At 37.4% G+C, this 15302-nt stretch overlaps 2 protein-coding genes across 7 annotated transcripts in view; both read right to left on the bottom strand.

Annotated features, from left to right (window-relative positions):
* Positions 1-1023: 1023 nt before the first annotated feature.
* The window catches only part of LOC104237899 (disease resistance protein At4g27190-like), a 66134-nt gene continuing 51855 nt past the window's right edge, over positions 1024-15302 (bottom strand). For 2 of the 6 annotated variants that reach the window (XM_070165000.1, XM_070164996.1), the window contains exon 3: positions 1025-1265. The gene's annotated coding sequence lies outside the window, so the exon portion shown is untranslated. Of the gene's footprint in view, positions 1266-2400; positions 2469-3010; positions 3196-4049; positions 4190-6484; positions 6504-15302 lie in introns of those variants that run through there. The other 4 variants (XR_011404270.1, XM_070164997.1, XM_070164998.1 and 1 more) reach the window with 4 other exon arrangements.
* On the bottom strand, positions 5698-6072 carry LOC138882638 (uncharacterized). The gene has a single exon (XM_070163243.1). The coding sequence runs from the start codon at positions 6070-6072 to the stop codon at positions 5698-5700; it is 375 nt and encodes a 124-aa protein (XP_070019344.1).

Genomic DNA, 15302 nt, shown 5'->3' with positions numbered 1-15302 from the left:
CTATTTTTTAGAAAAAATTGAAAATTTACATTCGGCTTTACATTTTAAAAAACTTCATATTAATTCAAATTACGTCATTCTTGTTGATAGGAAAATGAATTATTCACGAAAAGGAAAGAGAGACGTCCACCTAAAATTAATTATTTCTCCAATTTATCAAAGGATAAGATAATAGTGCTAACAACTAAATAATTCATAATTAAGATAAGCAAATAATCAGGAAGCATGATCTACCTACCTGTTTTTTGAAAGTAATGAAAGATGACCCAAAAATTATTTCTTTTTCTGTCTCCGAATTCCTTGATAAATAGTTACTTGCATCTTGTGTTTATGGGAGCATCTTGTATTATAATACCGAGTTCATTTGAATCCTAATATTTTCTATGCGGAATATAAATTTATTTGAAAAATTTACTAAAATTTACAACAAAAATAAATATGAATTCATAACTTTAGGGGTTGCTCTAATGGTAAGCAACCTCCACTTTCAACTAAGAGGTTGTGAGTTCGAGTCACCCCAAAAGCAAGGTGGGGAGTTTTTGGAGGGAAGGATGATGATAGTCTACTTTAGAAATAGCCTCTCTAACCATGGTAGGGGTAAGGTCTGCGTACACACTACCCTTCCCAGACCCCACTAGTGGGATTATATTGGGTTGTTATTGTTGTTGTTGTTGTTGTTGTATAACTTTAAAAAATATGAGGTTCAGTGTTAATAATTTTCAAGGCTGAACCCATAAATTTTAAATCCTTAATCTGCCTCTACTTAATAAACAATCTTGTTATATTTTGCTTTTAATGTAGTTTATTTTCTTTATAAATCTGGATTTGGTTCTGTGAAAATAAATTCTATGATAATTGTAATAGTGTTTGGTTTGTGATGGAATTTTGGCACGACCCCAAAATCAACCCGGTCGTGATGGCGCCTATCATAGAACTAGACCAGCCGACACAAACCCAAAACCAATCAATTTTTATTCTTAGGATAAAATCAAAGATAATTAACAATAAACCTTTAAAAAATGTTTAAAACAAAATAACAGTGCAGAAAGAAAGCCCGACATCGGGATGTCACTAGTCATGAGCATCTACTATCACTGTCTGACAACATTAAGACCAACATGGTCGGGAAAATCACTGAATACAACTAAGGGAGAATGTGGAGGGAGGAAAGCAGGGCTGCGATCGCCAGACAACTACCTTGCTAACTCCGTTTAACCTGCCACTGAGTAATCAACACCTGCCATCGGGTTCAGAAATTCCTGAATCTGCACACAAGGTGCAGAGGGAAATGTGAGTACGCCAACTCAGTAAGTAATAAAAGTAAATAGAGACTAAGCAATAAGAAAAAACATAACCCATATTATAACACCACAATAAGTACAGTATGTTTCCAAATAGTATATAAATCAAATCATCTCGTTAAAATTCCAATTTCAGTAAAAATCCTCTGAAAATGTCTTTCAATAATTTTTCAAACGAAGTGATAAAATAATGAGTAAAAATAGTGAAAACATAATCAGCCCCTCAGGCAAAACTCACTCGTATACAGCCCCTCGGGCAACATAAATCACAAACTGCCCCTTGGACAAGACATGTATCATAAACCACCCCTTGGGCATAACATCAATAAGAACCAACCCCTCAGGCTACTTCACAGTCACTCGTAATCAGCCCCTCGGGCACAACATGAATCAAGGTCAGCCCTCGGGCAACATCATATCACTCACTTTGGGTACTCGCGTTCACTGGGGGTGTTTAGACTCCAGATGGGCTCGTACAGCCCAAGCTCTACAACAATCCATCTCGTGGCATAAATCAGTCAGTCCCTCGGCCTCATAACAACAAGCCACCTTATGACATAGATCAATCAGGCCCTCGGCCTCACAATATCATGAATTAGTAACAACCTGCTGTGGCGTACAGCCCGATCCCATAACATCCTCACAACACAGGCCCTCGACCTTACTTAGTCAGAAACCTCTCAAGCCACTCGGGCTAATAATAAAATAAGGTGTTCAGCCCAAAATATCATTTATAGTATCAAAACGGAGTAAATAAGGCTGAGTTATGAAATCAGTAAAACACTACATGACTGAGTACATGTATTAAGTCAAAACAGTAAGAAATAGTAGTAAAGCCCCTAAGGGTCCAAACAGCTTGGCATAAGGCCCAAATATGGCATTCAACCCAAAATATAGTAATACTTTCCAAAGCACAGTAGTATCAAATAGTTTTCAGTCAAATATGCGACTTAATAGTCGTACGGGACGGACCAAGTCGCAATACCCAGTGGTGCACGCCCACGCTCGTCATCTAGCGTGTGCGTCACCTCAAAGTAGTGAAATGATGTGAAATTCGGGATTTCATATCCCCAGGACAAGATTTACAGTCATTACTTACCTCAAGCCGGACAAAACTCTAACCCGCGATGCCCTTACCTCTCGACTCGGCCTCAAATCGCCTCGAATCTATCCAAAATCAGAATCATATCATCAATACATGCTAAAGGAACAAAACCTATGTAAAAATTATCAAATTAGATCAAAAATCCCGAATTTGCTCAAACCCGGCTGCCGAGCCCACGTCTCAAAATCCGATAAAAATCACAAAACTAGAAAGATGATTCACTCACGATTCTACCCATATCAAATTCACCAAAATCCGGCGTCAAATGGACATCCAAATCCCTAAAACCGATTCTCCAATTATCTTCCATTTCCCCCAATTTACACCCCAAATTCCCAAATTAAATGATAAAACTCAAGACACAATCTTGGAATTTAACCAAATTTGAGTGAAGATCACTTACTGTCACGACCCTAAACCCGGACTCAATCGTGATGACGCTCTCGTGAAGACAAGGCCAGTCGACACAACACACAATTCATTTTAAACAGTTAAATAGCATAATTAAGTCATGAACATGTTCAAATCCCAATAGAAATAGTAAAATAGTATAATTTGCGGAAAATCAACACTGGCCGACATCGGGGTGTCACCAATCATGAGCATCTAACATAAGTCTAGAACTATGAAAGGGGAACTACACAGTCTATTACAATATCCGGTACAAGAGAAAGAAATATAATAAGAGGGAGAAACACTGGGCTGCGAACGCTGAGCAACTACCTAGTGAACTCCGAAAATTTGCTAGAAGCTATGAACCCTCGCTAGCAAGACCTAAAATGCCTAAATCTGCAAATAGGGTGTAGGAAGTAAAGTGAGTACTCCAACTCAGTGAGTGATAATAATAAATGAAGGCTGAGCGATAAGAAATCACGTAAAAATACAACAACATGCTATAAGGAGGCAGAGTAAAACCAGTAAAATATAATTAAACAGTGAAATCTCATAAAACACCTTTTAACAGTTAAACAAGTAAATGAAAGGCAGCTAGAAAAGATAAACACATAAAATCTGCCCCTCGGGCACAATGTCAACAGAATCAATCCCTCGGGCAATAACATGGAACAACACCAGCCCCTCGGGCTATATCTTATATCACAATGGGTACCCGCGCTCACTGAGGGTGTGCAGACTCCTGGAGGGGTCTTTACGGCCACAGCGCAATATCAAGCCATCTCGTGGAATAATCACATAGGCCCTCGGCCTCATATCAACAAGCCACCTTGTGGCGTACAAATCTCAGGCCTTCAGCCTCATAATTAAAATCAGTGTTTCCTCACAACATCGGCCCTCAGCCTTACTCAGTCAGAATCTCATAGCCCCTCGGGCAACAGTAAAACAAGGTGCACAACCCAAAATATCATTTAATGTGTTAAAATAGAGTAAACATGGCTGAGTTATGAAAACTATAGAAATAGCATGACTGAGTTCAAATGTAAAGTCAAAATAGTAAGGAAATATGAATAAAAATCCCCTAAGGGTTCAAATAGTTGGCACGAGGCCCAACTATGGCGTTCAATCCAAATCATGATAATAGCAAATAGTTTTCAGTCAAATACATGGTAAAACAGTCATTTGGGATGGACTAAGTCCCAATCCCCAACAGTGCACGACCCCACGCTCGTTATCTAGCACGTGCGTCACCTCAATATAGCACAATGATGTGAAATCCGGGGTTTCATACCCTCAGGACAACATTTACAATCATTATTCACCTCTATCCGGTCCGGACTCTAGCCTACGATGCCCTTTCCTCTCGAATCGGCCTCCGGATGCTCCAAATCTAGCAAAAATCAGAATCGAGACGTCAAAATATGCTAAGGGAACGAAGCCCAAGCAAAAATAATCAATTTACAACATAAATCCCAAAATTGGTCAAACCCGAACCCCAGGACCATGTCTCATTCCGACAAAAATCACAAAACTAGAATCCTTACACTCTCACGAGTTCATACATAACAAATGCATCAAAATCCGACCAAAAACGACCCCTCAAATCCTTAATCAAAGGTCTCCAATCTTAAGCCCTAGTTTTCCCAATTTTTAACCTTTAATTTCCATTAATCTTAGGCCAAATTAGTGAAATAATACCATAGGAACGAGTTTTAGGTCCAAAATCCTTACCTCAATGAAGTTCCCTTGAATCCTTCTTCAAATCGCCCAAAAAGCTCCAAAGACCGACTTAAAAATGGTGGAATAGCTCAAAAATCACGAAGGAATGAATTTTGATGCTCTGGCCCAGGCATTTCGCATCTGCGGCCCCCTCTACCGCTTCTGCGGTAATGCTTTTATGGTCCAAGATGCCGCTTCTGCGGTTTTCACTTATTCCCCAGCTTCTGCATCTGCGGTGCACCTTCCGCACCTGCGCCATCGCAGGTGCGGCTCCTCAGCCGCTTCTGTGGCTCCAGCCTTCATAGCCCCTTTTCTTCTTCTGCGACTCCTAAATCGCTTCTGCGTGACTGCACCTGTGGTCCCCTAGCCGCAGGTGCGGTTATGACAGCAAATTCCACACTTCAGCTGCCAAACCAAATTTTCAAACTCTCCGTCAACCATCCGAAATCACCCCGAGGCCCCTGAGACCTCAACCAAAAGCACAAACATAACCCTTAACCTTATTCAAACTCGTACCAATCTTTAAAACAACCCAAACAATATCAAATAAACCAAAACACATCGAATTCAAGCCTAAGTTTCCAAAATCTTCTAAGTTACGCTTTGATCAAAAAACCAACCAAACCACGTCCGAATGACCTGGAATTTTGCACACACATCCCAAATGACACAATAGAACTATTGCAACTCCCGGAATTCCATTCTGACCCCTATATCAAAATCTCACCTAACAACCGGAAAACGCCAAAAATCCAATTTCGCCAATTCAAGCATAAATCTACTACGGACCTCCAAAACACGTTCTGCTCACAGTACTAAGTCCCAAATCACCTACCAAAGCTATCCGAACCATCAGAACTCACAGCCGCGCCCTTTCTTACATAAGTCAACATCCGATTGACTTTTTCCAACTCAAGCTCACTCAAAAGAGACTAAGTGTCTCAAACATTACCAAATCCTTTCCAAACCCGAGCCAACTAATCCGAAAACACATAAAACCGATAACCAAAGCAATAAAAAGCAAAAATGGGGAAAATAGAGCTATAACTCATGAGACGACTGGCCGGGTTGTCACATCCTCCCCCGCTTAAACAAACGTTCGTCCTCGAACGAGTCAAGAAACATACCTAAAGCCTCAAACAGGTGAGGACATCTGCTCCGCATCTCCCGCTCGGTCTCTCAGGTTGCCTCCTCCACGGACCGACCTCTCCACTGCGCTTTCACTGAAGCTATATACTTTGATCTCAACTTTCGAACCTGACGACCCAAAATAGCTACTGGCTCCATATCATAAGTCAAATCAACATCTAACTGAACCGCGCTGAAATCTAGAACATGAAACGGATCACCAATATACTTCCGAAGCATAAAAACATGTAACACCGGATGCACACTCGACAAGCTGGGTGGTAAAGCAAGCTCGTAAGCCACCTTTCCAATCCTCCGAAGCACCGCAAAAGGCCCAATGAACCTAGGACTCAATATACCTTTCTTTCCAAACCTCATAACACCCTTCATGGGTGAAACCTTCAATAGAACCTTCACACCAGCCATGTAGGACACATTCCGAACCTTCCTGTTAGCATAACTCTTTTGCCTCGACTGCGTTGTACGAAGCCTCTCCTAAATCACCTTCACCTTTTCTATTGCATCCTGAACCAAGTCTGTCCCCAATAGCCTAGCCTCACCCGGCTCAAACCAACCAACTGGAGATCTACACCGCCTCCCATACAAAGCCTCATATGGAGCCATCTGAATACTAGAGTAGTAACTGTTGTTATAAGCAAACTCTGCGAGCGGTAGAAACTGATCCCATGACCTTCTAAAATCAATGACACAAGCGTGCAACATGTCCTCCAATATCTGAATAGTGTGCTCGGACTGCCCGTCCGTCTGAGGGTGAAAAGTTGTGCTCAACTCAACCTAAGTACCCAACTCTCGCTGCACAGACCTCCAAAATTGTGAAGTAAATTGGGTGCCCCTATCTGAAATGATGGAAATTGGGACACCATGAAAATAAACAATCTCCTAGATAAAGATCTCTGCCAACTGTAAGCACGTGATTTTTGCCTTATGAAAGAATTACTCCCAAAAAATTCAAAGTAAAACAATTTTCCTTTGTGTGCAATTTTTGTTATTTTTGTGGTATTTTTGTATAATTATTTGTATTTTTATGAGTGCATGTTTATTTGTTTTAATTAATAAAAATATAAAATATATCACATTTTCATTTAGTATTTAATTAAGTTTGTTTTACAAAAAAATGAAAGTCACAAAAATAGGAATATTTTGCATTGTTAGCATTTAATGTCAAATTATGCAATTTTATTTTAATTGGTGTTTAATTGTGTATGATAATTTTTGTTAGGAGTTAATTTAGTTTGTAGCTCAATTTAGAATTTTAGTTTTATCAAAAATAAAAAAAAATAAAAAAAAGAGGTCTATAAAACGTTAATATTTGAATTGAGTCTAATATAGCTATTTTGACTATTTTACCTTATTTCTTCGCAAAAGAAAAATTACAAAAAAAATATATATGTAATTAGCTTATGTATTTCTCATAAACTTGAAAAAATACAAAAATAATACCTTATTTTTTATACTTTATATAATTTCGAAAATTATAAAAATGTAGTTTTATTAATGTTTTGTAGTCATTTTAAACTTAAAAAATATAGAAATAGTACTTTATATTTTTATCGTTGTATAATTTCGAAAATTATAAAAAAAAGAGTTATTAACGTTTTGTAGCCATTTTAATCTTGAAAAATACAAAAAATAGTACTTTATATTTTATCTTTATATAAAAAACGAAAATGACAAAAATAGTTTTATTTATGCTTTGTAGCTATTTTAATCTTGAAAAATAAAAAATAAAAATAAAAAGAAAGAAATAGTTTTGTTTTAAAAGTTAGTCTTATTTTTGTAGTTATTTTGCTTGTATAAGATTAATTGAATAACATCGTGTTTTATTCTCGGGTCCGGGCAAAAGAATAATTTGGGTTTAAACTACCCGTTTTTAGGCCTAATTTTCGGACCTAGCCCATAATAATCCGAGTCCACCACACATGGGGGACACGCATGGGGAACACGGACGGAACACCACACACGGGGAACCCCACCATGCATGGGGGACACAAGTCTTGGACCCCTAAACGTGGGGTACATGTCCTTTGTACAAGGACAAAACACATGGGGGATGGGAAATGAAAAAGGCTGAAATTTTTTGACAAGGGGGGACAGAACGTGAGAAAAGAAGAGGATTGAAAGAATTTTAAAAGCAAACAACTTTTTAAGAAAAGGGAAAGGGACAGAACGTGAAAAATGGAGAGAAGGAAGAAAAAAGCTACTGTTCATCTTTTTCTTCATTTTTGAAGAAGAAGAAAACTGAAGGAAAACCCAACCCCACTGCTTCCTTTTCTTTTATGTCCAAAACAACCTCACCACCACCCATTTTTGCTTCCGTCGACCACCATCCCGTCGACCAAACCCCACTGCCCAACACCCACCAAACCCCGCTGCTCCTCACGAGCAGTGCTGCCGCTACTGCCCTCCCGCGTCTGCTACTGTTCCCCATCGACCACGCCTCACTACTTCAGATGCTCATCGACCAAACCCACTGCCCCGTCGCTGCTGCTTGCTACTGCTGCTGCCCGTCGTCACACCCCAGCCCGTCGAGCAGCAGCTGTTCGCTGCTGCTGCTGCTCCTCACGACCACCTTGTCTCCTTCCAGTCAGTCCGCCACAGTCCAAACGACTAGCTTCTGCTTTGTCCTTTTTCGACGTCCACAAAATAGTCCGTTCGACCTCCAATAGTTCAAGTCCGAGTTTCAACTTGGGTTCGTTCAAGTTTTAGATTTTTTTTTCTCTTTCAAGATTATTTAGTTCATTTGATTTATTTTCTGTTATGGTTTTTGGTTTTAAGTGTTGTTTGTAATCTTGTTTTTGTTCATTCTATTTTTCGGATTATTGAATCTTTGTTTAAAATGTTATTTTTGTAAATCTTGTCTTGCTCATTAGTTCTCCTTCTTCTTCAAAGACCTTTTATTTGGTCAAGATTTTTCTTCTGTTTGTTTGAGTGTGCGTTGTAAGCTACATTCGATTTGAACAACTTCGTCGAATAGGTAGTTTATGACTGCTCTGTTTGGACGAATACAACATGAATCACTTCGTTGGTCTGTTTTGATGCTTGAATCATTTGTGTGAATTTGACTTAAGGATTGGTTGTAGCTATGTAGTGATTTGGTGTAGTTGTAAATCAGAGAGGTTTAAATACAGATTGCTAAAAGTGAGGGCAAGACAATAATAATAGGGAATTTTCAGGGTTATTTTTGGGTGTTAAATTTTTTTAAATGTTTAGTGTTAGTAGTCTGCCAGTTGAATATTCAGTGTATAATTAAAATTAATGAATTATTTAATGAAAAGGGAAATAGCAGTGCAGAATACATCCTGTCTGGTATCTTTAAAGGTGGAAAAATCAGAAAATAAGCATGGGATTAATGATAAAAGTGTATAGATGCACATGGGAGGGAATATACAGGCTGAAAGTGAAAAACTTTGAATAAATAATGTTTAGTTCTAGCCTATAAATAGGAGGAGTTGATATAGAGATAAGGGGACTGGAAAATTTAGAGAAGAAATTTTTTTCAGAACTTCAAAGTGAGAAATAGGCTAATTTTTTCAGAATTAAAAGTCAGTCTTTGAGAGCTAAAAATTGAAAGTGAGGTCCTTTTCTTTACTACTGAAATCAGAACTTTGTTACTGCTTCTGTGGATTGCGTTAGTGCTATTGAATTTTTAGTCAGGCTTTCCGGGATTTTTCAGTTTGGTTCTGACCATTGTTACACTGGTTATTGCTGGTTTTTGTTGCTGTTATTTGCTGTGGGATTCTGTTGCTGTGCTACTGCTGTACATTGTTGCTCCTGACCTCTTTTCTCTATTTGTAATTCGAATTCCAGGTACACATTTGTACACTCTCGGCTTGAAGCGAAATGAAATATTAATCAGGCTTTGTTCCTGTTGAATCCCTCCTGTTTAGATTTGTGTTTGAATATAATTTTCCTTTCTTTGTATAAAAATGTAGTCGATTAATTAATGAGTAATGGGGTTGCATATGTATAACTTCTTCATCTAATAATGTTAGTTTAAATTAATCAAATACTAGTTAATTTGTTTTGATATTATGGTGTGTCAATCTCATGTTCTAGTATTATTGAATAATAGAATATAGAATGAAAGCAGTTTTTCTTTGTACAAACTCGATCGCAATTTTCCATTCACATTAGCCGTAGACTAATAACTAATAAGTTATATTTTTCAGCATGTAATTAATTGAGAAATTTTCTTTTATTTTTAGAGACAAACTTAATAGAAGAAATGTAGTCACTGTAGGTTTATCCTTAAAAAATAAGAATGAGATGAGCCTCGCCAAATAAAAATACAAAATTGCGGGGCCCTCAGTAAATATTTGCTTTAAAATTGCTTAGACTTCGGGATGGATCGTTTAGTAAAATTCCACGGCCCTACCAAAGTAGATGATACGCTAGTCGCTTTAGGCGCGCCTTTAATAATTTAATTTTCTTAAACTCGGGTGCACATTGATGTGACCCAAATCCAAATCTCAACGGAGTCAAAATGTGTCGACGACCACGGGTACATTGATTGTAACGCGGTTCGGGATATATTTTCACAACGTTGCAATTCCTTGTAGAAAATAATAATAACAATTATGAAAGCGGTAAAAAGTTAAAATTTGCACATAAGTTCATATTTGTATAAAATCAGATAATCAAGCCGAATATAACAGTTGAGCGACCGTGCTAGAACCACGGAATTCGGGAATGCCTAACACCTTCTCCCGGGTTAACAGAATTCCTTATCCGGATTTCTGGTACGCAGACTGTAATATGGAGTCATTCTTTTCCTCGATTCGGGATTAAAATTGGTGACTTGGGACACCCTAAATCTCCCAAGTGGCGACTCTGAAATAAATAAACCAATCCCGTCTCGATTGTCCTTTAATTGGAAAAACTCCCTTGCACCCTCGCGGGTGCGGAAAAAGGAGGTGTGACAGCTCTGGCGACTCTGCTGGGGACTTGGCCCAGAACCACTGGTTCAGGGTTAGAAGTCGAGCTTAGAATAAATTGTTATGTTCAGCTTTATCTGATTTTGTTACATGATCTGTGCTTAATGTGCTAGCTAATTCCTTTTGCCGCTTTGATATTTTGTGAACTGTATATAAACTGTGCCGAAACCCATCTTCTCTCTGAGTCTTCTGATTCATGAAGAAGGGTGTACTTCGTACGACTTCTTTTCTGTATAGTGTCAAGTCCCAATTTAGAACGAGGTTTGGATAAGTCGCAAAGCCGGTGAAGCTTCTGTATTCCCGGACTGCCGCCTCCTCCTCGGCTCGAGCTGTCCGCTATTGAAGCCAGGTCTCAGACTGTGGTACAAGAAGTTTGAGTCTGTTATGGGGGAGCAAGGCTACAAGAAGACTTCTTCAGATCACTGTGTGTTTGTACAAAGATTTTTTGATGACGATTTTATCATCCTCTTGCTATATGTGGATGATATGTTGATTGTGGGCAGGAATTCTTCTAAGATTGACGAGTTGAAGAAACAGTTGAATAAGTCTTTTGCAATGAAAGACTTGGGTCATGCTAAGCAGATTTTGGGCATGAGAATTACTCGTTCGAGAAACGAAAGGAAGCTTTACTTATCACAAGAGAAGTACATAGAACGTGTACTGGAGCGCTTCAATATGAAAAGTGCTAAGTTGGTTCGCACACCTCTTCCTGGTCATCTGAAGTTGAGCAAGAAGATGTGTCCAACAACAACGGAGGAAAAAGAGAGAATGGCCAAGATTCCTTATTCCTCTGCCGTTGGAAGTTTGATGTATGCAATGGTATGCACTCGACCAGATATTGCTCATACAGTCGGTGTTGTTAGCAGATTTCTCGAAAATCCAGGAAAAGAGCATTGGGAAACTGTAAAGTGGATACTCAGGTATCTAAGAGGAAGCTCTCATGAATGCTTATGTTTTGGAGGGTCAAATCCAATTTTGAAGGGCTATACAGATTCTGATATGGCAGGTGACCTTGATAACAGAAAATCCACTACTGGATATTTGTTTACTTTTTCAAGGGGAGCTATATCATGGCAGTCGAAGTTGCAGAAGTGTGTCGCACTATCTACAACTGAAGCGGAGTATATTGCGGCTACTGAAGCTGGCAAAGAGATGATATGGCTCAAGAGATTTCTTCAAGAACTTGGATTGCGACAGATGGAGTATGTTTTCTATTGCGACAGTTAGAGTGCAATAGACCTGAGCAAAAACTTCATGTACCATGCGAGAACAAAACGCATTGACGTCAGATATCATTGGATTCGTGAGCAAGTGGAGAACGAATCATTTCAAGTCAAAAGGTTTACACGAGTGAAAATCCTGCAGATTTGTTGACCAAGGTGGTACCAAGAGACAAGTTCGAGCTATGCAAAGAACTTGTCGGCATGCACTCAAACTAGAAGATAGTGCTACCTCCTCTAGATGAATGAGACTGGAGGGGGAGATTGATATGGTGTCCATCTCATTCAAATGATTTGGTAGCCAATTTTGTTGACTTGGTTTGGTTTGGTAGCCAACCTTGTTGAATTTGTATAATTTGGTAGCCAATTTTATTGACTTGGTTTGGTTTGGTAGCCAACCTTGTTGAAATTGTGAAAAGGGTGTGTAAATTGTCAAATATTGTAGGCTTTAGAGAGTGAGGTTTTGGCTATAAAAGGAGAGCTTTAACTCTCATTTCTATACACCAACAAAGAGAGAAAAGAGAGAGCAAGGTATTCCATAAACTATAAGAAAATAGTTTGTGAAGAAAAATAGAGTGTGAGAGATATTGTAGTGAGGTGGAAAAAATCAAAAGAGTGTTTATTTCTTTTGAGGGTGTAGTGGTCTTAGGAGTATTTTTTACTCGTTACTACACAGTGTAAAATTCCTCGCTATAGTGATATCAGTTGCTCTTCTTGGCCGTGGTTTTTTTCCCTTATTCAGAAGGGTTTCCACGTAAAATCTTGGTGTCATTATTGTTGCATTTCTATTCTTGCTGATTTAACCATAACTTAGTGTTCTGCGTTTATCACTAATACCGTGAATACTATTTTTACGGGGTTTATTCCCAACAGTTATAATTAATTATAGACTCTTGAATTAATTATTATATATCAATATGGTACACAATGTAACATTTTGGTATGCTATACAAATATATCTTATTTGATAGTTAAACTCAATAACAACCCAAATTTCAAAAATCTACTCCAAAACCTCCAGCAAATTGACTAAAATTTTAGCAACAATATATAAATTGTCTTTTATGCTACTTCAACTCAATTTCGACTCAAAATCCAAAAGTTTACTCCAAATCTCGACCAAATTAACTCAACATTTAGTTACAGTTGTCAATTGATATTTTAATCACACACCAGTCCAAATCGAATCAAACAATTACAAACTCGACAAATTCAATTTATGATTTTCAACTTTAAAGGTTTTTCAATGGTTGATCTAATTTTTCTTACAATAAATCACTAGGAACTTCTCAAAAAATATTTGAAATAATTACTTGTAACACTGCACATACAAAATAGTTATTTAGCTTATCATTAAACCATATCAAATCTCACTCATCAAAATCACAATAAAAACCTGGGCAGTGACTCGAACAAACTGGGGCGGATTTACCTTAGGCCAAGCGGTATCACGTGACACCGCTTGGTCAGAAATTTATATTAAATATGTATATATAAGGGAAAATTTCACATAAGAACAACTGAGATCCCTACCTTTTTATTTTATAGCTCATATTTCAATCTACAACCAACTAGCCCAAAAATAATAGGCTAAAGATTCAATATCCAACTCCAATAGGTTCTCAAAATTACTATTTAATTTTTAAAAAGGATTGCTGAAACTTTTAAGTTAATTTTCGAATCAGTAACTGTAAACCAAATATTAGTTCAACAAACTAAATCCATCTAGATAGTAAAAATTAAATTTTTAACAAGCTGAAATATGTAGGTTTAGATTTCGAATTTGATTTTGTGAGAAATTTGGAGTCGGTATTATCTAAAATTGTTAGAAACAATATAAGGAGGTTGTATATAAAATTTGAAGTCATTTAATGGAGATTTGGACTGATTTTGAACAAGAATTGCAACTGAAAATCGTGGAAAAAGTTCGTCTACAGACGTTTGTATAAAGGTATATAAAAGCGTATAATAGTATATAAGATGTATTTATATACTCATACACACTATTATACAAGATTATACATAATTATACAAAAACTAACTTCGTCTTCTTCATTGCGTTTTTTCTGAAATTTAACTCAAATCTTGCTCAAATCTACTCCAAATCACTTCAAATTTAAATTTTGAACTCCTTTTGATATTTTCAATCAATTGGAACAACACCCAATCCAAACAACTAACAAACTCAAAAAAAATTATTTTTGAAACCCAAGCTTTGAATGGCCTTCAATGGTGGAATGCTGAATCTTTAATTTTTTTTACATTGCAACCAGGTGACACAGGGGAGAAGCAGTAATGCGGACAACTCCTTGAAGCATATGTAGAAAATGTGAGAAGAAAAGAGAGTGAAGGCAATGTTTGTGAGAACATAAATTTAACTCCATAGCTTTTAGAAGCAATGGTTGAAAGAAAACAGAATTTGAATTTTCTATTGTTTTCAAAATATGTATAATATAGGCTATGTCAAATAAAACTTAAAAATATGGGCCATTTTTTGTTATGGTGTGAAGTCTAAGTGTATTTTCTTATAATTTTTTCTATATATAATTAAAAGACAGAAACAAAATACAGTAAAAAAACTTCAAGTGACACCACTTGAAACAAAAAACTGTCTAGCTAAACTGGTCCGACGCCTTGTTTTTCTAGTATAGGTCGTGAAGCTTCATTTATTGTCGAACTGCTCACTTCTTAAAAGCACGAGAAATTTTATTTTGAGTGAGATATGCCATGTAATATTTGAGTGAGGGCATTAATTGCTTGCCAAATGGCACCTGTGGGACCGCAATTAATTTAAAACTAAAAAAAATACTCCCTCTCTCTCCATTCACCAAACCGTTCCCCAGTGCCCCAACCCCCCTCCCCCCAAAACGCGCTCCTCTCTCTTTCTTCTTCTTCCTCCTCCTCCCATCACCATATAGAAAAACAACCCATCTACTATTATCTTTTTCGGTTTCAAAAAATATTTCAAGTTGCTCTGTATTTCAGTCTTTAAAAACAGCTTGAACACCGTAGAAAATTAAACAAAGCTCATGATTCGAAACTTTTTCGGTATTTTTAAGTTTTCTAGACCTAACCCATCAAATTAGAAATCAATAAAAAAAAGTGAAATATTTTGTATATATACACAAGATTAGAGAGAAACATACACGTGCAAAAAAAAGGTAACTTTTCACATTAGTAGATCGATAATTTGGGGAGGGACTATATTAATTTTACTAATAATTGTTGAACCCCAGTAAATAAAAGACTCTTTCGTTCTTAATAGAGGGGACAAAGATACATGGCTGTTGTGTTTGAATTTTTGAACATAAAAGTTTCATTAGTAGATTGTGAAATTGTGAAAAGAATATGAGGAGATTTGACAGAGGGGGTGTATTGGGAGGAAGAAGAAAGTGGAAGATAGAGAAGCGGGGAGGGATGAAAGGGTGGTGGGGGGACTGGGAACGTTTTGGTGGAGAAAGAGAGGGAGTATTTTTTTTTT

This window comes from Nicotiana sylvestris, chromosome 12 (genome assembly GCF_000393655.2).
Source record: "Nicotiana sylvestris chromosome 12, ASM39365v2, whole genome shotgun sequence".
NCBI lineage: Eukaryota > Viridiplantae > Streptophyta > Magnoliopsida > Solanales > Solanaceae > Nicotiana > Nicotiana sylvestris.
The sequence above is the reverse complement of the archived record's forward strand: the minus strand, read 5'-3'. Positions and strand labels throughout refer to the sequence as shown.